Source organism: Acanthochromis polyacanthus, chromosome 7 (assembly GCF_021347895.1).
Source record: "Acanthochromis polyacanthus isolate Apoly-LR-REF ecotype Palm Island chromosome 7, KAUST_Apoly_ChrSc, whole genome shotgun sequence".
Lineage (NCBI taxonomy): Eukaryota > Metazoa > Chordata > Actinopteri > Pomacentridae > Acanthochromis > Acanthochromis polyacanthus.
Window position 1 is genome coordinate 42,823,103 of NC_067119.1, and position 22,054 is coordinate 42,845,156.

The 22,054-nt window shown below is 42.9% G+C and overlaps 1 protein-coding gene across 5 annotated transcripts in view; it reads left to right on the top strand.

Annotated features, from left to right (window-relative positions):
• The window catches only part of zmat4a (zinc finger, matrin-type 4a), a 268,548-nt gene that overhangs the window by 38,271 nt on the left and 208,223 nt on the right, over positions 1 to 22,054 (top strand). For 4 of the 5 annotated variants that reach the window (XM_051951378.1, XM_051951381.1, XM_051951380.1 and 1 more), the window contains exon 2: positions 1,507 to 1,608. The exons of the other annotated variant lie outside the window; for it this stretch is intronic. In XM_051951378.1, the coding sequence (XP_051807338.1) occupies positions 1,507 to 1,608 (102 nt within the window). The remainder of the gene's footprint in view (positions 1 to 1,506; positions 1,609 to 22,054) is intronic. 5 annotated transcript variants of the gene reach the window in all.

The following is a 22,054-nucleotide window of genomic DNA, read 5'->3' on the forward strand; positions in this document are numbered from 1 at the left end:
AAAACAATGGAAATGTGTGGAGGGCTTAAAAAGTGTTTGGAAGCTTCAGACTTTAAATGGATTAAATATATTTCTGACAAGATTTATATTTGTGATTTTAAAGAACCTTAAAACAACTCATGTTGGATGTTGTTTCATTCAGGCTGATTTATAAAACACTCAACTGCTTTCTGTGTCTTTGATTTGTTTCCATGGAGAACACATCACTCTTTCACCACAGTTAAAGTCTGTTTCATACAAACGTGGGTCTGAAAATCACTGGAAACTTATGAAGCAAATAATACATGAAACTTCCAAAGCCTTGTTCTACCTGAGAGCAGCTGTGAGCATGAACACATGCCAATGAATGCTTCAATAAATAAGTGGGTATGAAATAATCATGGAGGGATGTAAGATCAGGGAAAACAGATGCTGCAGAGAGGGGGTGAAACTCATCCATTTCACTTACTTTGCCTTTACTTGGAGCCTACTCAAACTTCTGCTTATTATTTACCAAACCTGTAGCTACGCACTGGCCCCAAAACACAGAAGTCATCATTTATTCAGTGACCATCAGGAGACTGCACACTGTACAGGTTAGAACGTTTAATATAGTGAACTGCATTAAGTGATGAAACAGGAAGGATTAGATCCTGTAGAGGATCTGAAGTCCCTGATGCTCCTGCAGTTGGTATTCATAAAGACTTATTAAAGCCGGTTCCGTCTGTCCTCCTCCTACCAGCAGCTCTGTGTTTGTGCAGATTCCGTCATCTGAATGTGAAGCAGAGCAAACAAGAACAAAATATTAGCTTTAGCTTGTAAAGTTTCTCTTTGCTGTTTGCTTTAACTCAGTTTCTGGGAGATGTATTGAGACACAAGCAGCCCGGGTCCTGATGAAGACGAGGAAATGAGGAGGAGCTGAGCCCGACTGCCTCCAAATATGAAATCTGAGCCCCGAATGGAAGCCGGCTGAATTAGTAATAGAGGCTGAGAGACAGCCCAAAGTTCCCATGCTGGTTTTAAAGAACTTCCAGGACAATCTGCCGTTTTTATTTATGTGTCCTCATGAAAAATAGGTTTTAGTGGCATGTTTGCTGCTAAATGTTTTTCTGACTCATTGCTTGTAGAAGCTGCTCAGCGTCTGTCACTAACTCAGATGCTGGAGGTGATGAAATATTGATTAAACTATGAAACGAGATCATTGTTTACTTGCTCTATTACATATTGGTTGGTTTGTCGCTGCTCCCTGCAGACCGACGACACGGCTGCATGACAGCGACAACACAGATCAGATGGGCTTTTTTACTAAATACTTTATCTTGTTGATGTCATTTTTGGCATTTTGTTTTTCAGCACTTCAGTCCACTGCGGTTCAGACTTTCAGTTTAAATTGAATAACACACTTTGCCTTACTTCATCAGTCTACAATGGGTTTTCAGTTTGTTAATGGACATTTGAAGTGTATTTCCATGATATTTGAAGCTGTCAGCATTAACCAACCATGTCTGCATGTGTTTCTTTCTCCAGATGAAGTCAACAGAGGTGGACCAAGGGCTTTTCACAGACAGCTACTGCAAAGTGTGCAGCGCTCAGCTCATCTCCGAGTCTCAGAGGGTCGCCCATTATGAGGTGAAGACGCCACATCACATGACTCTGACACAGGGCTGGGGGTCTCTGCCTCCAGAGACACTGATGGACGTCACACCTGAGGCCTGCAGCTTACTGCCAGTGAACACCTGAGTTTACCCACTTATTGTTTTATTCAGCCTCAGTAGAGAAAACAGGAGGGAAATAAAGGAATAATTGTAGGAGAAACTGAACTCTGGCTGTAATTTTCCCTCGGCTCATGCATAATTTATAAAACCCAGATATCATGAGGTTCTGTGTGCCGTGACATTTTAACCCCAGCTGATGATGCTGTATTCACTCTGACAGTATAATTACTGCAAAGCAGAAGAGCAAAGAGCCACAGAGCATTTTAAAGCGGGGTGGCAGCAGACGCTCAGATCTCTCACTTTGTATTACAAACTGAAGACGTGTGTAAACAACACATCTAGCAGCGTGAGCAGCCAAAAGTCACAAAAACCTGCTGACACCACTCATATTTAGCCAGGAATATTCAAGTGCACACACTGAAAGACAGTTACAGGACTGTTAGTGGGGCTGTACTCTGAAATGAATCACTCTGCTGCAATACTCAGAAACAAACACTTCTATTCCTTTGGCCTTTTTGTTTAGTAGACAGGATTCATGTCTTCCTTATGCATTCCATCGTATTTGTAGTTTTGAGCATGAATGAGAACCTAGCAGATGATTCTGCTCAGGTTTGCTTTTCTTTTGGAAAACTACTTATGTTTGGTTCCACTATTGTTCTGAAGTCAAGAGTCACTTAGAAATGCCCTTATTTGTGAAAAAAAAGCAGATTTTATCAGTGAAGATAGCATTAAATGAATGATAAATCCAGTGTAGACATAGTTAATGTGGTAAATGACTATTGTAGCTGTAAACAGCTGATGTTTAATGGAATATCTCCATAGGGGTACAGAGGAACATCTCCTGTGTTCTAATGCTACATTGTGTTAGCTAATGGTGCTGAAAGGCTCATTGATGGTTAGAAAACCCTTGTTCAGTTATGTTAGCACATGGATAAAAGTGGGAGTTCTCATGGAAAATTGTCTGAATGAGCCCAAATTGTTGACTGGTAGTCTATGTTGCTGGTTCATTTACCACATTAACTATGTCTACACTGGATTTATCATTCATTTAATGTGATCTTCATTGTAAAACACTGCTTTTCTTTCACAAATAAGGACATTTCTAAGTGATCCCAAACCTGTGAATGTTAGTGTACATGAACTTAAACAACTAAAAAGTGTTTCATTTCTATTTATCTGCATTTTTCATCTGTCTGCTACATTCACAGATTACTGCACACTCAAAGTGTAATTATAGCGATTATATTCAACATTTTAAAACTCTTCGTAAACTTAAGCACTTTCAGTGTCTTCTAAAGTGGTCTATTATGGGATGGCTCCACCGTTAGCCGGTACCAGGACTGTGGTAGCTAACGCTAGCTCTGGTGCTAACAGCAGCATGTTTTACATTGAGGTGATCACAAAACAACCAGGCTTTTATCCAAGCTGTCATCAGGAAGGTTTTTAAAGAAAACTTTCCTCCCAACGAGCTCAAAGCGTCTCGTCTTCCTTCACTGTTCACCAAATATTCTGACATCACTCAGTGCGTCCTATGGATCTACTTCACCTTTAGGTTCAGTAGCGCCACCTGCTGAGCTGGAGTGCATCAGTGTTACAGGTGTGACAGAAATCAGGGAACTGAGAAAATAAAATGCGTTATTTTTTTAACGCGTTAAAGTCCCAGGACTAGTTTTATCACATTTACTTTAGGTCCTCTATTACTTGTCAGATCTGTGAGGCCCTTCAAACATTTTCTTAACCTCGTTTAGTTGTGTCATTATTTAAAGTAGTTCTTTCTCTGACTAGATTAAAAAATCATGGATGTGTGGCACACAGCTCTACACCTGTCATTCAGCCTGATGCCGTAAAAGCCCCTCTAGAGACCCTGATCCGTCACCTCAAGGACACAGCTCCGGTCGGTTTCCTTCCTCCTCTCACTCTCTGTCACTCTGAGTTCCTCTGACTGCTGCTGGACTTGAGCAGAACCAGGAGCTGAAGAGTCTCATGAACACTCAGTGTTAGTGAGGCTCAGCGTTGTTCCTCCAGAATGGAACTAAACAGTGTGAGACCTTGACTCAGTGTCGTGCTGTTTCTGACTGTCTGTTGTCGTGCAGACTGCCGGTCATCAATGAAAAATTAATTTTAAATCCATTCCATCTGACAGTGTCCCTTTGTCCTCAGTTTGCATTCCTTTGTCTTTGAGTGAACTTTTCCTCTCCAGTCGAGCTGTTTCCTGCAGGACTCGCTGTGCTGCTATTTAAAGTAGTCTCCACCGTCTGAGGCTAACAGGAGAACTGCTTTGTTCTTCAGGGCGTTCAGGAGACAGGAAGTGGCTGTACCAATCCAAATCAAATATTCATTTTGTTATTGTGTGGTGAATGCTGAATGCAGCACTTGGCCTGTTGCCTCGTGGAGACGGGGCGTATTTGGATTCTCTTTTAGCACAGTTCGGGTCTAATGCATCGTGACATGTTTGGGTCACGGTGACGACAGCGAGAACAGAAAAACAGATGGGAACAAAGGATGTGTAAACTTAACTTCCAGATAGATGTGGTGGTTTAGCACATCAGAAGATAAAGCTGTTTCTGTTTTGTTTGCATAGAATAGTCTATAATTATTCCTTTTGTCCTGTTTGAAGAGCCCCTCTGTAGAGTGGTGAGAACACAATCGGACTCGCTTTGTTGAGGCTGAGATATAAATGATGTTTGATCCAAATATATTTTCTCAGTGATTGTTTAGTGCGATGCCTGAGCTGAATGAGAGCCTGTAGAATCAGTCATAATGGATCTACCCGAACTCACATCTCAGCTTGTTGTCCAAGGATTCATCAGAACATATCCATTTAGAAGTAATAAATCAGGATGATGGCTGTGAGTGTTTGTCGGTCTGCTGGACTGGAGATATCTCTGACAGGAAGCTGAGGTGGTCCTGCTGCTGATCAACAGCTTCTGTCTCATGATGTCTGAAGCGTTCATCACTTCAGTCACTTTTTGCAGCTGTATGTAAGCAGGATCGTATATGGTCTTTATTTCAGTCACTTCTTCAGGGTTCTGAACTCGTCTTCCCACCCAGGAAGCAGCGAGCTGAGCCCACAGTGATACCTGCCTCCCTGGAGGACGATAGCCACAGACAGACAGGTGCATTCTGGGTTCTGGAATACTGAAAAGATGCTGAAGCTCTCAGTTGAGCAGTGTGGCTGAAATACACCTCCATGATGGTGAGAACGTAGGGATCAGGGACTGGAAGAATATATTACTGGTTGTTGGTTTGAGGTGATTTTTATCTTTTTATTTCCATCATTTATTGTTCTGTCTGCTTGAGAGTTCAGCTAAATAATTAATCTGTCCAAGGTTACAATCCTGAACTGTGTAGATGGTTCCAGGTTCCAGATGTGTTCTGTAACCCTAACCCTGCTCTATTCTGCCCCAGAACAGGAAAATAAAGGACAACTTCACAGCTTCAGTCCTCATCTCTGTAGTTGTTGCAGATGAAGGTTAGCAGCTGGGAGGCAGGTCATATTAATGATATTTGGTCTAAAAACATCTGGAACAGTGGCAGTTACATCATATAGGAATGTAATTACAGCATTAAATCTCCCAGATTGTGATAAGACCAGAGACACTGATGAGAGTTCTGCTGTTTGAGGAGGAAGGTGAGAGAGTGAGAGTTCTGAAATATCATTAATAAAGTAAATTGCTTCTTCTGCGCCAGTATTTAACCACTGGTCTGGTTCCGCTGGACTCTTCTTCAGCTCCAGGGACTCTGCCGATGGTTTCACCAGATCTAAAGGATGCTTTCAGCACACATCACAGTACGAAGAGTGTTCAGACTGGGGCTGACTGAACCAGCTGGCAGGATTTGCTTCTTTGGTACAGTTCAAGTCTTCAGATATGGTGGAGATCAGAGAGGAGCTTGGAGGTTAGTCCTCTGAAGGGAACCATTCATTCATCTCTCTGTTGAAGCACGTAAAAGGTTATCACTGAAAATGAAAATATGATTGTTCATCTTCTATAACAGGGATTCTTTCTCTCAGACGGGGACATTTTTAACTTTAGCAGTCATTCTACTTTGTGACAGCCTGGACACCTGACTCACTGTAACGTGCTGATCTCTGATCTGTTCAGCGTCTCCTTGAAATGCTCCACGGTGCTTTTAATCGAATTTTAAACTCCAGAGTTGAAGCAGCCTGTGGGTGACAGTAGAAACTGGAAATGCAATTGATCTTTAAACCTCCTTTTCAACACATCAAAGCCAGGACTCCTTTCAGAGCGGATCAGAGCGGCCTCTGGTTCAAACACTCGTGATAATTTATGCATGTGTTCTGGTTGGAGTGTGCACGGCGGCCTCCTGATGGGCTGCACGAGTCTCCTTTAAACTACAGCTGTTCCTCCACACAGAAGCTAGGAGTTCTCATTATCTGAGGTGTGCTGGTTTCATGCTAACATCAGGGACTGTTACTTTAATGAATCACTGTACAACTCTGGTTTTTCTTATTTGCATCAGTGAAGGATTTAACAGAACTAATAGAAGTGATGAGCGGCTAATGACTTAATTACTTTGCTTTATTGCTGCATCTTTCTCTGTCAGCATTCAGAGAGCAGTTAATTCTTCTACCGTGTCGTATTCATCTCTCTCTGCCTTTCTGTGAGTTCTCCTGGTGTCTGTTGCAGTGCACGTGGTGCACAGGTGGGATGTTCATTCAGACCCTGAGGAACACCAGCAGCACTACCAGAGCTGAAAACATGAAGTGTTCCATCAAACTTCCCTGGCTGGGAGATGTGTGGAAATCAGCATAAAAACCGAGTTTAATTTTGTTCACAGTTGGTTATTATATGAAAAGCTTGTCCTGCAGCCATGTGGAGGTAGCAGGACAGACATGTTGATAAATCTGCAGCCTCTGATTGGAGATAAGGACAGTGACATCATGCACACGTCTGTTGTGTTCAACTTCATGTCATGACACGAGGCTGCCACACAACAACCACACACTCCTCTACAGAGTTTAGTGAGGAGGCAGTGGATGCTCCCCCACATCCTGTGATCCAGAGGTCATTTATAGATATTGATTAGTGCAGCTCTACATCACATTCAGGGCTTTTACAGTCAGGACGTGTGGATTCAAGTATTACAGCTTTCCATCCATAGACAAGTCCCCGTTTACAAACAATGTCAAAACGGAAAGCAAAAGTTGGGCTTAGTTTCCTAAATACACTCTGATAGTGTCACAGTCTGTGTGGTTCAGCAGGATTCAGGAGGAAGAAACCAGGCTTCTCTTCTGGTTCCCTTCATCCAGGAGGTTCCTCAGGTCTGGTTCTCCCTCATGGTAGAGAAACCAAACACAAACCTCTCCACCTCTGAGGACAGCAACGTCCTGGACAGAGAAGACAGACGGTTCGAGGATTGATTGGAGGAAACTATTGATGTTAAACAGCAGTTTCTAAACAGGTCCTGATGATGCAGTGACTCCGGGTCTGAGAGTAAATATGGAAAACTCCCCTCCAGTTAGTCATCCATCATCCATCCATCAATCATTTAATCTTCATCAGAGTCACGGGGGGTGGAGTCTATCCCAGCTGACTGAGGGTGAAGGCAGGGTTCACCTGGACAGGTAACAGTCTATCACATAGAGACAAACAATCACACTCACATTCACACCTACAGACAGTTTAGAATCACCAGTTAACCTCAGCATGTTTGTGGACTGTGGGAGGAAGCTGGAGAACCTGGAGAAAAGCCACACATGTACAGGAGAACATGGAGACTCCATGCAGGAAGATCCCAGGAAGGAAGGGACACGAACCGGGATCTTCTAGCTGTGAGGTGACAGAGCTAACCACTGTCCACTGTGCAGCTGGGATACACTCCAGCCCCCTAATGAGGATTAAGCTGTATGTAGATAACGGGTGGTGGATGGGACCCTAAAATTGTGTACTACAGCAGTAGTACTGCTGTAGTAGTGTAGTACTGTAGTACTACAGCAGTACTTTCAGCCTCGGCCTGTCAGCTGTTGTTTTTTAGCACCAGATGCTCTTTCTGCAGAAAAAGCTGCTCTGTGTTTGACTTTTTCTCTGTGAGCTCACATGCTGTATTTTCAGTCCACTGATGTGATTCTTCTCACCGTACAGACCATAATAACTGAGCTGGAGAAGCAGCGACAGTGACAGCAGCATGGGGGACGCTAACATTAGCATTTGGCTGACTCTTGCTGTTCTTTGTCCACTTCATGTCTTCACTAATTGGTTTCCATTATCTCAGATGCGTTACAAAATGACTTTGGCTATCAACGTTTTATATCCTATTTTGTCTGTGCTGCTGACCGTACGACGATCATCTCGGTTGGTCTGTGAGAGGAAGAGAGGGTTTGGGAGTTCAGCGGTTCATAATGACTCCACATTCTCTGCTGTGTTCTCAGGGTTCGTCTCAGCTCTGCTCACCTGGGTTTACAGATGGCTGAAGATGATCGTTTCTAACCTTTTAGAGAATGCCTTGTTGGCATCAAACTAAAAGTTAAGAGGATGTTACAGTGCTTAGAGAAACATTTTGCATCATCAGGATCTAAACTAAGTGCAGCAGCATTTAAACAGAGCTTTAATGTGGCAGAGAACCAACAGAATGACTGAAAAACATCACAGCTAGGAGGTTTCATGATCCCTGTGCTCTCCTGTCTGTCTGTCTCTTCCTACAGACCTAATGGTTGCCGTTAGATTAGTATTACTAATAATATTAGTAACCTAATTCCTCATATTATTAGTAATAGTAGTGGTAGTAATCTGATGTAATGACATCACTGACATGTCTCACTGGATGTCCCTGAATACGACTTCTCTTTCTAAAATGCTCTCATTTTTGTCCTTAGGTTTCATTTTCTCAATGAAAAATAGGTTGTAAGCAAATACTTTTCCTCCTTGTTTGTGACCAATCAGCATCCCAGAATCTCCATCTGGTCTGGGTGGAGGACCTTCAGATCTTCTTCTTTAAAAGAAGTTTTTCAAATGAAACAGTCTGAGAAGACAATCCTTAACTGATATATAGAGTGTGTTAGAAGACGTGGAAAGCTGCACTTGTTCCATTCAGTCAAATCTCAAGCAGAAAGTATGGAAACCTCTGCTTCACCTCATGGAGAGTTTCCTCCTGGATCCAGGACAGACAGTTTGGTATCTTTTGTAATTGTCCAGAGCAGTTCAGAACGTGTACCAAAGCCTGTCCTGGTCCCCTCATCTGTGAACCCTGTCCAGAACCTTCAACAGTGAGACCTTAGACCTTCACATGAAAGAAGTTTCAACAGGTTGGAAACGTTCTTACAGCATATAAACACAAATGAAACTTTAAAAAGCAGCAACATGCCCTTCCCTGTTTTATTGTGACGTCACTCTGAAGCTCCCACTCCTTCCTGTCCTGTCCTCTGGATGGGAGCCTCTGTCTTCCCCTGAGGTGTTCCCAATCAGGCAGTGAACATGCATGGAGCTGTAGATGTGTGGAGGAGATCAATAAGTGTGCTTGGTTCTGCAGATATCATCTCCCTTCCAGGATGCCTGTGTGGCTGTCTGTCCCCAGTCGTCTGTGATTATCAGGAGGCCTCAGTGTGGCATTCAGGGTGAATGTGCACTATTGTGCACTGAAGTGGACGTATTTCTTCCTTTCATCCTTGGAAAGGGTCGTGTATTCACCCTGGAGACATGTAGACTGATGCTTTAACCTGAGCAACGGGGAAGTCTGTTGGACGAAGGCCTGATCTGATTGGCTGAGCTGCGTAGGTGGGCGGGGCAGAAGGCAGTAAGTGGGGTAAAGGGCAAATTTAAATGGCAAAGAGGAGCTATGGTCAAAGTAAAGAATATAAAAGCAGTGATGTTTAAAGAAGATTCATTTATGAGTGTGACATTTATGATAGAAGGTCAGCGGGCGTCTAACGAGCTCAGGAAGCCTCACTGATAGATCCTGGAAGTAAGAAAGGACACTATGAGGCTGTCAGTTCATTTAGAGCACTTTTACTTTTTACTTTTTCATGAGACTCTTTTCATAAGACTTAAAAACTTTTAGAGTGTTCAGTCTCCACTGTTTCAGGGTCAGGGCTGTAGTTCCCATCAGCGGTGTGTGACTCTGATCTGAGGGCTTTCAGACAGAAACATGAACTCAGCCCAAAGTGTGTGCACCATGACCAGGCTGAGCAGTAGAAATGAGTTTCATTATTTTCATTGACCTGCTAGGTTTGGTCACATGAACTCCCTGTCTGTCATGAACAGCCGATCACAGCTGGATAAGCCTCCATCCCCACAGGTTCACTGATCTGAGGAAGTGTGGATGCTGCTCCACCCCGTCCATCCACCTGGTTTTACTTTCTTCACCTCATCCAGTTGAGACGGTTCATTTCATTGTTTTGGTAAATTATTACACGTGTTCCTCAAATCTGTCCAAATGAAACCTCTCTTTCTGCTGGTCTTCATTTAAACTAGTAACCACCAATATCACCTGAAATGAAACACTTTATTGTGCTGAATTTTCAGCTGAGGAACCTTTCAGAGTAAGACTGAGGAATAATATTACAATAAACTGAACTAGATACTGTGGAGTCTGTTCAGATTAGATTGTTAGTTTCAATCACCATATTTGTTGTATTTGTCCCGTTTAACCAGAGTTTATACTGATGGAAGAAATGTGCAGAGACATTTCAGAGGTCTTAGAGTTTAGGTGTGTGAAGGTTTCTAAACGATGAGTATCTCACTAACAGGTGTGCATTAGTTCACCTGTTCACATGAGGCTCCAGTAGAATCCACTGGAGGAGGATTTAGTGAATGTACTGAATGCTGGAGGCTAAAGAACACTAACAGAGGAACTATTCATTTAGGTCATTACATGGAGTCAGTGTTTACATGGATCCACTTCAGTTTTACTTTTATTTTATTTTGTTCATGAACCTCTGATTCTGTACTTTATTTCCAGTCAGAAACTTCTGTAATTTTAACACTTTGAACACCAGTGACTGACTGGCAAACATCCAGAGAGCACGCTAACGCTAACGCTAACCTTGGAACATGTTAGAACATGCTCCAACATGTTAGAACATGTTCTGGAGCATGCTAGAACACGCTAGAACATGATGGAACATGTGTTTAGGCTTTATTAATGCTGTTAGTAACCGCTGTGTTTGCCTTAGAGCTGCTGTTAGATGCTGTGTCCTGCTGATAGAGCTACTATACTTTCAAACGTCGTCCACGGAGGCAGAATGTTTGATCCTAAACTAAAAACTTCAATCAGACAAAGCTTAGAATGTCTAAACATTTTAGAAACTCTGAGTGTTTCCTCCTGTCTCTGCTCACATGGACTCCTCGCCCAGCGGCAGCATGTTGGCGTATGTCAGCTATTGACGAGCTAATCTGCATTTTCCATGCCGGCTCTCTGTGACCTTTACAGTATTGATTTCTCAGGGAGAGGATTAGTGAAGCACAGTAGCTCAGTGAGAGCACTCATAGTTTCCCTTTGGTTCAGGTTATATCACCAAACAGACAGAGATGGACAGATCTTTTTCAATTTAAAGACGAACCCTTACATTCACTCATACATACTGGAGGTTTATCTGCAGCCCTGCTGGGTCCCAGCTGCAGTCTGCCATGAGTTTAGCGTGTTTGTCAGATAAAGAAAGAAGCTAATTTCCATGATCCCTTCTTAATCACGTCCCATTCATCACTAGCCCCGTGATGAGGTCTACTTCTGGTTGGAGCAGGTCGGTTGGAGAGTTTACAGATGGAAGAGTGATGTCCACGCTGCACCCATTCGTCGTCTCTGTCATTTTCACAGGCTTTGGAGTTAATGGGAAGGAAATATTAACCATTTCTAGTGCTGTCAGAAAATAATCCTCGGTAGTGAAATGAGAGTGAATCATGGTGGTGCCTGCTGGTAATCGAAGAGGCTGAAAAGTGCTGTGTGATCAGTAGAAAACATCAGTAAACCGGCCTCATTAGATTAAAGTGGAAAAAGATAAACTGTCCCTGCTGAGTGACAATAACACACAAGAAGAAGGTAAGAAAAAAGCTTCTGAACATGTTGGTGCAGAATGGTGTCCCAAAGCTTTCAGTGTCGGCAAAAACAGCACAGAGATGCTCAGCCTTTTTTATTTGGTTCACACTAATGCAGCGGCGTTTACACAGTTTAATTATGAGCCTGTCTCTCTGGGAAACAGTGGAGCAAAGGAGGGGTTATTAATAGAATAGTCCTGAGAGATCAGTTGTTAGCCCGCCCTTTGAAAACACAGAGAGAGAGAGAGGTAGGTGAAACAATCCTTTGGGCTGTTGAAAGATGATTTAACGAGTTGGAAACGCCTGAATCTTTGTGACAGGGAGGTGATTAGTCCATGAAACGCGTCAAATTAAAAGAGTGTGAGATGCAGATTCAGCTCGTGCTTAGATTGAATTCTTTCACAGTTTGGGAATGACTCAGTTCATAATCCCAGGCAGGATTTTAATTTCAATATAACACCCCTCCCCCTGTTTGCTTCCGGCTCTACGAGGCACAGATTTAAACACCGAGTTGGATGTTAACAGCGTGTATCTGGCCTTTGGTGGAGCAGTAATGTTGTTTTTGTTGTGTGTCATGACCACTGTATGCGCTCTGGTGCAGTGCAGAGACGGAGAGAATGCACGGAGAAAATTATGATCAGTCATAAAACGGACAGAATTTTTGGACCAATTCTACATTTTCTGTTTAAAATGTAATAAAGCACACAGTTGAATAGCACTTACTAAATACTAGGCTCCATCTAACTCGGTGGGTAGATCATTTCTATCATTTCTGCGCAGATCTTCTGTTTGGATATTCTCCCTGTGCATCGTGGGTTTTCTCCAGGTTCCCCAGCTAAACAGTTAGAATGTAAGTGTGATTGTTTGTCTCCATGTGTAGCCTTGTGATCGACTGTTACCTGTCCAGGTGAACCTGTGATGGACTGTTACCTGTCCAGGTGAACCTGTGATCGACTGTTACCTGTCCAGGTGAACATGTGATCGACTGTTACGTGTCCAGGTGAACCTATGATGGACTGTTACCTGTCCAGGTGAACCTGTGATGGACTGTTACCTGTCCAGGTGAACCTGTGATCGACTGTTACCTGTCCAGGTGAACCTGTGATCGACTGTTACGTGTCCAGGTGAACCTATGATGGACTGTTACCTGTCCAGGTGAACCTGTGATGGACTGTTACCTGTCCAGGTGAACCTGTGATCGACTGTTACGTGTCCAGGTGAACCTATGATGGACTGTTACCTGTCCAGGTGAACCTGTGATAGGCTGTTACCTGTCCAGGTGAACCTGTGATAAACTGTTACGTGTCCAGGTGAACCTGTGATAGACTGTTACCTGTCCAGGTGAACCTGTGATCGACTGTTACCCGTCCAGGTGAACCTGTGATGGACTGTTACCTGTCCAGGTGAACATGTGATCGACTGTTACCTGTCCAGGTGAGCCTGTGATGGGCTGTTACCTGTCCAGGTGAACCTGTGATAGGCTGTTACCTGTCCAGGTGAACCTGTGATAAACTGTTACGTGTCCAGGTGAACCTGTGATGGACTGTTACCTGTCCAGGTGAACATGTGATAGACTGTTACCTGTCCAGGTGAACCTGTGATCGACTGTTACCTGTCCAGGTGAACCTGTGATGGACTGTTACCTGTCCAGGTGAACATGTGATCGACTGTTATGTGTCCAGGTGAACCTGTGATCGACTGTTACGTGTCCAGGTGAACCTGTGATAGGCTGTTACCTGTCCAGGTGAACCTGTGATGGACTGTTACCTGTCCAGGTGAACCTGTGATCGACTGTTACCTGTCCAGGTGAACCTGTGATGGACTGTTACCTGTCCAGGTGAACATGTGATCGACTGTTACCTGTCCAGGTGAGCCTGTGATAGACTGTTACCTGTCCAGGTGAACCTGTGATCGACTGTTACCCGTCCAGGTGAACCTGTGATGGACTGTTACCTGTCCAGGTGAACATGTGATCGACTGTTACCTGTCCAGGTGAGCCTGTGATGGGCTGTTACCTGTCCAGGTGAACCTATGATGGACTGTTACCTGTCCAGGTGAACCTGTGATAGGCTGTTACCTGTCCAGGTGAACCTGTGATAAACTGTTACGTGTCCAGGTGAACCTGTGATGGACTGTTACCTGTCCAGGTGAACATGTGATTGACTGTTACCTGTCCAGGTGAGCCTGTGATAGACTGTTACCTGTCCAGGTGAACCTGTGATCGACTGTTACCCGTCCAGGTGAACCTGTGATGGACTGTTACCTGTCCAGGTGAACATGTGATCGACTGTTACCTGTCCAGGTGAGCCTGTGATCGACTGTTATGTGTCCAGGTGAACCTATGATGGACTGTTACCCGTTCAGGTGAACATGTGATAGGCTGTTACCTGTCCAGGTGAACCTGTGATGGACTGTTACCTGTCCAGGTGAACATGTGATAGGCTGTTACCTGTCCAGGTGAACCTGTGATAAACTGTTACGTGTCCAGGTTTGCCTGTGATAGACTGTTACCTGTCCAGGTGAACCTGTGATGGACTGTTACCTGTCCAGGTGAACCTGTGATGGACTGTTACCCGTTCAGGTGAACCTGTGATGGACTGTTACCCGTTCAGGTGAACCTGTGATGGACTGTTACCCGTTCAGGTGAACCTGTGATGGACTGTTACCTGTCCAGTGAGCCTGTGATAGACTGTTACCTCTCCAGGTGAAACTGTGATCGACTGTTACCTGTCCAAGTGAACCTTCATCCTCAGTCAGCTGATGAGGATTAAGTGGTGTATTGATGATAACGGTGTATAGATGATATAGATGACAACGGAGCAAACAGCATCAGCTCGATGTCTGGTTCTCTGTTGTGGTTCTCCAGACCAGTGATCTCAGCCAGAGCCAGCTGTGGTCTGTTGATGATGTTTTGTTATTGGTACAGTTCGTATATCAGCTGCTGCCTTCCAGGCCCTGATATGTAAGGATGTCATCTGCCACGAGCACTGAATCCTAAACTGTGTCAAAAAGGGACCCTTCAACTTGAACTGAGCCAGATCTTGCAAGTAGAGCAGATAAAGGTTATGTGGTTATATGGTTATGTTGTGGGAGTCTGTACTCTATGAGCAGTGCATTGGAGCACACAGGTGTCATTGCCTCGATTTAGGTTCTTTGTGTTGAATGTTCTCCTCTGACTCCTCAGGATGTTCTGGTAGAACTTCAACCCTTAGGGATGAAGTCACAGTGTAGGACCACATGAATGAAGAAAACAAAGAGCAGGCTCATGGTTTCACAGTTTCAGAGCAGATCTGACTCTGGAACCAGAACTTTCCTGGTGGAAAGCAGTAAAGTCAGAACTTTGGAGTGCTGTGAAACCAGACATCTCAGAACAGTAGGTTGAGACCAGGAGTGGGGAGGAACATCTCAGTAACATTTGGTATTTAGTTCCAGACCAGTAAAACTTCCTGATTCTTTTTAAAGTGATTTTTTGGCCTGTATTGACAGGACAGTAGCAAGAGGAAGACATAAAAGTGGAAAAGACCTGCATCAAAGACCCATGGGCTGGATCCAACCCTCGTTCAACCTGTTGAGGTACCGGGTGTCCACATTTCCTGATTCTAGATTGATGACAAATCAATCAAAGGAATGTACTGTACTGTTGGAATACTGATGGAGTACTGATGGAGTACTTCATGTATGTTCCTCCACATTAACACTCTATAGCTGCTGTAGTTCAGTCACCCCACAGACCCTTGGAGCTGCTGCAGTTTTATTGTATGAAAGGTGCTATATAAATAAAGTTTGATTGATTGATGATGGAGTTGCTGCTAGCTAATTACTTTTGCTGGTCAGAAACTGGGTCATGATGAGGCTTCACAGATCTTACAGTGTCCATAAAATGCCAAAAACATCACTGCAAAGTGAAAATTATGTTTTTATTTAAAAATACAGAATCCAGCTCATGTATGCTCAGCTGTCAGATAGCATTAGATGAGAAGATCCTCATTGTTGTCATGTTTGATGAGTTTTGATGAGTTATTGTGGAGGTCTGTGCAGCGTGTTAGAAGAAAGCAGTATTCACTCTCATTGCAGCACTCACATGTAGTTTTCATCAGTCCAACTTTCATGAGAAATCATCTTGAAATCCACTGATGGAAAGAACAAAAGCTTTGTGAGCTCTGGGGACTGGGAATGAGCTGTGATATTAGAATCTGTCAGAAGAAACTCATTGGAGTGAAACGTCCTGCAGCTGAGCGGGGAGGCACTGGTTGAATCAGAATATATTCATGCTGTACGTTTGTTTCTTGCCATGTTTCCTTGAAATACCATATAATTTTTATTTATTTTTTGTGATTTCATGGCCTGATAGATGAACAGAAGCTTCCCTGTGTTGATCCATACGTTGATGGTCGTCCTGTTTCTGCATCTCTGCATTGTCAGGGATGTAAAACTACAGCTGAGGTGACATCAGTGTGTCTGTTGTCGTTTCTCTGGAAGGTGCTGGAATGCCGTGTTTGTGCTTTCTAATGCCGATGCTGCATAAAGCCGGCAGGCCTGTTCTCTTTGATCTGCAAAGGTTTTGTTCGCGGTCGATACGGTGTTTTTGTGGGAGTTTGAGCACTGACTGCATGGCCTACTTTGTGACAGCATTCTGTCAGCAGTCTCAGGGTTTGCTCCCCGCTTTGTCTCCTGATCACAGCTCAACAATCCTCCTTCTGCTGCCGGCAGCGTTTGGTCTGAAAATCCCAATCAGAGTCTACTAGCAGCGTGCTGTCTTATCTAGAAAGAGTTAAACTCTAGAAAGAAATCCATCAGTAATCATCAGAGGTATGGAATTAGTTGTAAAGGCAGGGTGGTGGCGTGGCGGCTGTTAATTCACATCAGCCTGTCAACAGTGAAGAATGAAGCTGGTTCCTGTCCTGAGAACTAATTGAGCTCCTGCTGTGATTTATGATCTGATGGAAATTGCTGGTGTTGATATGAAGTCAGGCTCGTTTCCAGCGGTGGACAGGTTGGCAGGGATTAGTGTGACAAATGAAAGAGGATGTTGGTCCATGTATTCTGCCTCTCCCAGTGCTGCTGATGCTACCTGAGCTGATGGATAGGTCTATTCCACATCAGGCTCAGCAGGAGCATGGATGCCCCTATTCCAGCCACTTCCATTAGGCTTTCACCAGCTTTCATTTCATGTACACAGTTTCCTTGTAAATCTATGCTTCAGTGTAAAAAGTCATTCCATCTCCTGCATCTGCAGTTTTTTAAAGCTGACAGAAAAAAACATGGACTTGGGTATAAATCCTGTAACGTGTTTCTTTCTGTTTATTCCAGCTGGTGTGCATCTTTCCCAACCAAAAGGAATGAGGAGAAAAGTGATAAAAAGCTCCAGAGCTACAGTGGGTACAGAAAGTATTCAGACACCTTGACATTTTTCTCTCTCTGTGTCATTGCAGCCATTTGCCAGAATCAAAAAAGTTCATTTTATTTCTCATTAATGTACACTCAGCACCCCATCTTGACAGAAAAAAAACAGAAATCTAGATTTTTTTGCAAATTTATTAAAGAAGAAAAACTGAAATAATTGTAATAATAATTGGCTGCAATGACACAGAGAGTGAACAATTTGAAGGGGTCTGAATACTTTCTGTACCCACTGTACCTTAGTTTCATTCATCAGATGCTTTTATTCAAAGCGACGTTCTTCTGAGAGTAGGTCCACCATCAAGGATCTAGTCAGGAGGAAACACCCTGGATAGGAGTCATAAAACTAGTTCAGCAGTCATAATAGGACCGCCGTGTCTCCAGGCAGGAGACGGAATAGGATTTATTTTTTATTGTCAATCCACACGTTTTGTTAGAGTCCCTTAAAGATTATTGTTTTCTGTTGTTTGACCGTTATTAATGAGGAATGTTGTGGTTCCAGTCTGTTAACCCTTCATTAAGTCTGACATGGACAGCTGTGGACACCACACATGCATTTATTCTCATTATTCTACTTTATAGTTTTCAGGAACCTTCTTGGAGGACTTGATTTATTTTACTGTAAAGCACTTTGGTTGGCCTTTAGAAGGGCTATATAAATAAATCTGACACTGACTCCATTCCATACATGTCATACCTTTGTATTCCACACTAACACACTGAGCATGTGCACTGTTTCACTGCAAACTATCCTTTAAATGGGGTAGTTAACATTTCAACACAGAAAATATAACAAATGCAGAGTAGATCACAGGTTAAGATCACTATTGTCATTTGAAAATATTTGTTGTGAATTTCATCAGTTTGAGTTGCTTTGTCTTTGGTGCTGAACCACAGATATCCATCTGCTGGTGGATCTCTTAGATCTCATCTGAAAGAATCCACATGAACACCAAAGGATCTGCTGGTTCTGGTTCTAGACGCCTCAAGAACAACAGAGCTCCATGGCATGAGGGGAACCTGCACGATACTAAACAGGTGGTTTAAATCCTTTGATTGATTGGAGACCTTTTAAAGGTTGAAGAACCTGCAGTTCATACAACAGAGAAACTTTCTTATGTTAACTTTTAGTCTAAGTGCCCTCTTGCTGCCTGCACTTTAAAGATTTGTTTCGTCACCACTTCATCCAAAAACATCAATTACTGGAAATCAATTAGAGCTGCTGATAACTTTATAGCAGGTCAGTGTTCTGCATTCTGCTGCTTTCAGTCCTCGGATCCTTGGAGGTCTTCCTCAGTCCTAAGTAGACACTCAAGGATTTCAAGGAAAGAAGAAACTGGACTCTGAGAGCTCCTCAACGTCGCACTGTATCGAGCGCCATCTTTTCAGTTTCTTTCGAGTTTCAGTCTGTGTTTCCCTGCTGTTTGAAGTAAACCTGTGGTGATTCAGGAACTAATGGCTGTTTGTTTGTGGACTGCAGTGTTCCATGCAGTGGAGAGCCTAGTTAGAGACAGGAGGAAGGACGCCAACAGTCGCTAACAACACAGAGCCCAGGGCTAACTAGTAAAAAGCATCCAGGCACCGCTAAGTGAGGCAGCTCTGTCTTCCAGCTTACCTGACCTCTGTCACGACTGCTTCTGTCTGACTTTCTCTAATTGGAGTGTTCTCTGAGGCTGCCAGGACACAGCCACTGGTCTAGGGTCAGTCACAAAGCACCTGAGGTTTTGTTTGACTAAAAAACAGAGATCGACCGATTATCGGTCGGGCCGATTATCGGCGCCGATATTTGGAAATTTGACGTATATCGGCATCGGCCTTTTTTTAATTCGACCGGCCGATACGAAGAAATCAATTTAAAACTGGGTTATTTCGGCTCAAAAGCAGCCGTGCCTCTCTCTCTCCTGCCTGCTGTCTCCTGCACTATTCACCCCGTCCTCTGATTGGTTAAGCGGCAGAGGCAGAGCCTCCGAAGAAGAAGCTGTCCTCACACACACTGGAGAGTGAGAGGAAAAGTTTTCTTGTGTGAGAAGCTCCAGACAGAAAACACGTGTCAAAGGTAAATGCAGAAAGCTCTTCCGAAATTGTAATAAACATCCCAGTACTCTGCATCTCACAACTACTACTAACGTTACAGTGAGCAGCAGAATAGCGTAAGAGCAGAGTAAACCTTAGCGGCAGCTCTGCTAACTCGTATTACGTCCCAACATGTCTGAATTATTTAACCCGTTGCGCTTCAGTTGCGCTTCAGTGTCCCGCCCGCGGTACACTTTGAGATCTGCATAAGCAATTTGCTAAATGTCTGAAACTGCAAACGCGATTATACAAACACTATACGCCGATGGAAAGCTTAGATTCTCATGAATCCGCCGGTATAAACCACTTTCAGATGTGATTACCACAGCGGGTAATAAAAACACATTTGTCCGACAAAAACGAATATCCATCCATCCGTTCTCTATACACGGCTTCAACGTACACAGCGCGACTCACATTTCTGGGTTCATTATTACACACAGATGAAAATATTCCACAAAAACGGCCATAATCCAACCTTTTACATCAGATGACACAAGCCAGTAAACTATTTTGTCCAAAACATGTCCTGAAGTCGGTATAAAATCCACGAATCGGTTGTTTTCAAGGAAATGCACCTCGCGATGCCCGTCCAATATTCCCTGTATTTCTCGTCATATTTTTATTTACAAATAGAATATTAGCGATTTTTTTGTACTGAAAACGGCTGGAATTGACTGCAGCTGAAGACTGCTGATAATATCGAGATGGAAACAGTCCATGATAGAAAAGCATGTGTGTGTGATTAAGAGAGAGTGCATAAAAAACTCAGTTCACTTGTTTTAGGGAGCGCTAAGGTGGAGGCTGCTTAGCTTTTACCATAAAATTAGTTCGTCGATCTGGCTCTAAACGCTCTGCAGACTATGTATGAGCAATGGGGAAAATACACCGTACTTTCCGGACAGTTAGCCGTTACTTTTTCTCAGGCTTCGAACCCTACAGCTTATACAACGATGTGGCTAATGTATAGATTTCTACGGGCCAGCTTCATGCCGTCAATACGTTTATCCTCGTCAGAATGAAATTACTGAACCGGTCACAGTGGACCAATGAAACTGTTCGAATTAAATCAAACGCACTCACACTAAATTCTTCAGATCAGTCATTTTGCGCTTCATGCACACACCCTCATCATGGAAAACACACGAAGGAATGCATATGATTTAGCTTTTAAAGGCAATCGATCTGTCGGTCAAAGAAGTAAACAGAGCTACTGCACGTATTTATTTTGAGATCCGAATATTCGGATCCTTATATTCAGGTGCGCTCAATAGTCTGGAAATCACGGTATGTAATGTGGAGAATAGTATGTAGTTAAAGTCACGTGAAAAACTCTACAACTCACGACTACTAACGTTGCTATGAGCTTTCTGGTCCTATGAGCTGAAAATGAACGGGAAGATGAGAGAGTAAAATTCAGAAATGATATTACTTTATAAAACCTCTGGAAGCAAGTTTTTATTTACATTTACTAGAGATACTGCTGAGCCTGAGAACTCCTGCACTTTTTGTTTGAAGTTAAAACAAAGTTAAATTATTTCAGTTATATTGAACTTTTACTTTATTGTGAAAAATTCAGGGAGCTATTATTTAAGTTTTTATTTGCATTTACTAGAGATACTGCTGAGCCTGAGAACTCCTGCACTTTTTGTTTTTGTTTGAAGTTTTAAAAAAAAAGATAAATCATTTCAGTTGTATTGAAATTTTACTTTATTTACTGTGAAAATAATTCAGGGAGCTATTATTTAAGTCTTTATTTAACTTTACAAGAGGCGCTGCTGAGCCTGAGAACTCCCTGTATTTTTGTTGTGTTTGAACTTAAAGACAAGTCATTGTAGTTATATTTAAATTTTACTGTATTTTCTGTGGAAAAAAATCAGAGAGCTATTTATTTAACCTTTTATTCAACTTTGTAAGAGATGTTTCTGAGTCTAGGAAATTCAGGCACTTCTGGAGCTATTATTTTCTATTTGTGTGATTCAATAAACATGCTTTAGGCATTTCAATGAAGTTCAGTGTTTGCATTATTCAATTTTTTTATGCCAATTTTTACACTTTTACTGCAAATGAATATCGGCTCCAAATATCGGTTATCGGCCTCCTCTAACTACTAATAATCGGTATCGGTCCTGAAAAACCCATATCGGTCTATCTCTACTAAAAAACTTCAAAAATGACCAGGGAGGCAATGAGGTGCATCTCAGTTGTGTGACCGGCATCAACATGAAGCAGTTAGAGTCTGGAGACGGGACATCTGGAGTATTAGTGGGACAGACTGGTCCTGAAAGACGTGGAATGTAAAATAAATACCCTTATTGTTGTCAAAGCTTTAATGTTCTTAAATGTCTTTTTCATGAAACAAATGCATAAATAGGACATACAGTACAGGCCAACAACGTTTGAAGCTGAGACCATCAGGCATCGGAAGCTTCCGTCAGGGAGGTGTCTGATTGGCTGCACTGTGAGCCCCAACAGACATGGAGAGTCATAAAGATCTATTTCCAGCCACAGGAGGAACAAGGAGTCCTACAGATGATGACCTGGTCCCCTCAGAGTCCTGATCTCTCCATCATGGAGTCAGTCTGGGTTTACAGAAGACACTGAATCCACAGGAGAACTGGACTAGAACTAGATCTACCTGTTACACCCCAACAACTACTGAGACCTGAAGCTGTTTCAGAGAAAATGGACTTGATTTAGCCTTCTTTATTAAAATTAAACTTTAGTTTCTTTATTTGAAGTCAGGAGATCAGAAAAACAATGAAAGCATTTTTACTTCCATTTTAAACTGTGACAGTTCTATAGTTTCACCAGTTTAGTAGAAATCAGCTGGTTAAGTGTTGCAGTTTGGTTTGTTTCTGGTGATTCAGAGATTTATAATCCAGGTCTGATCAGGTC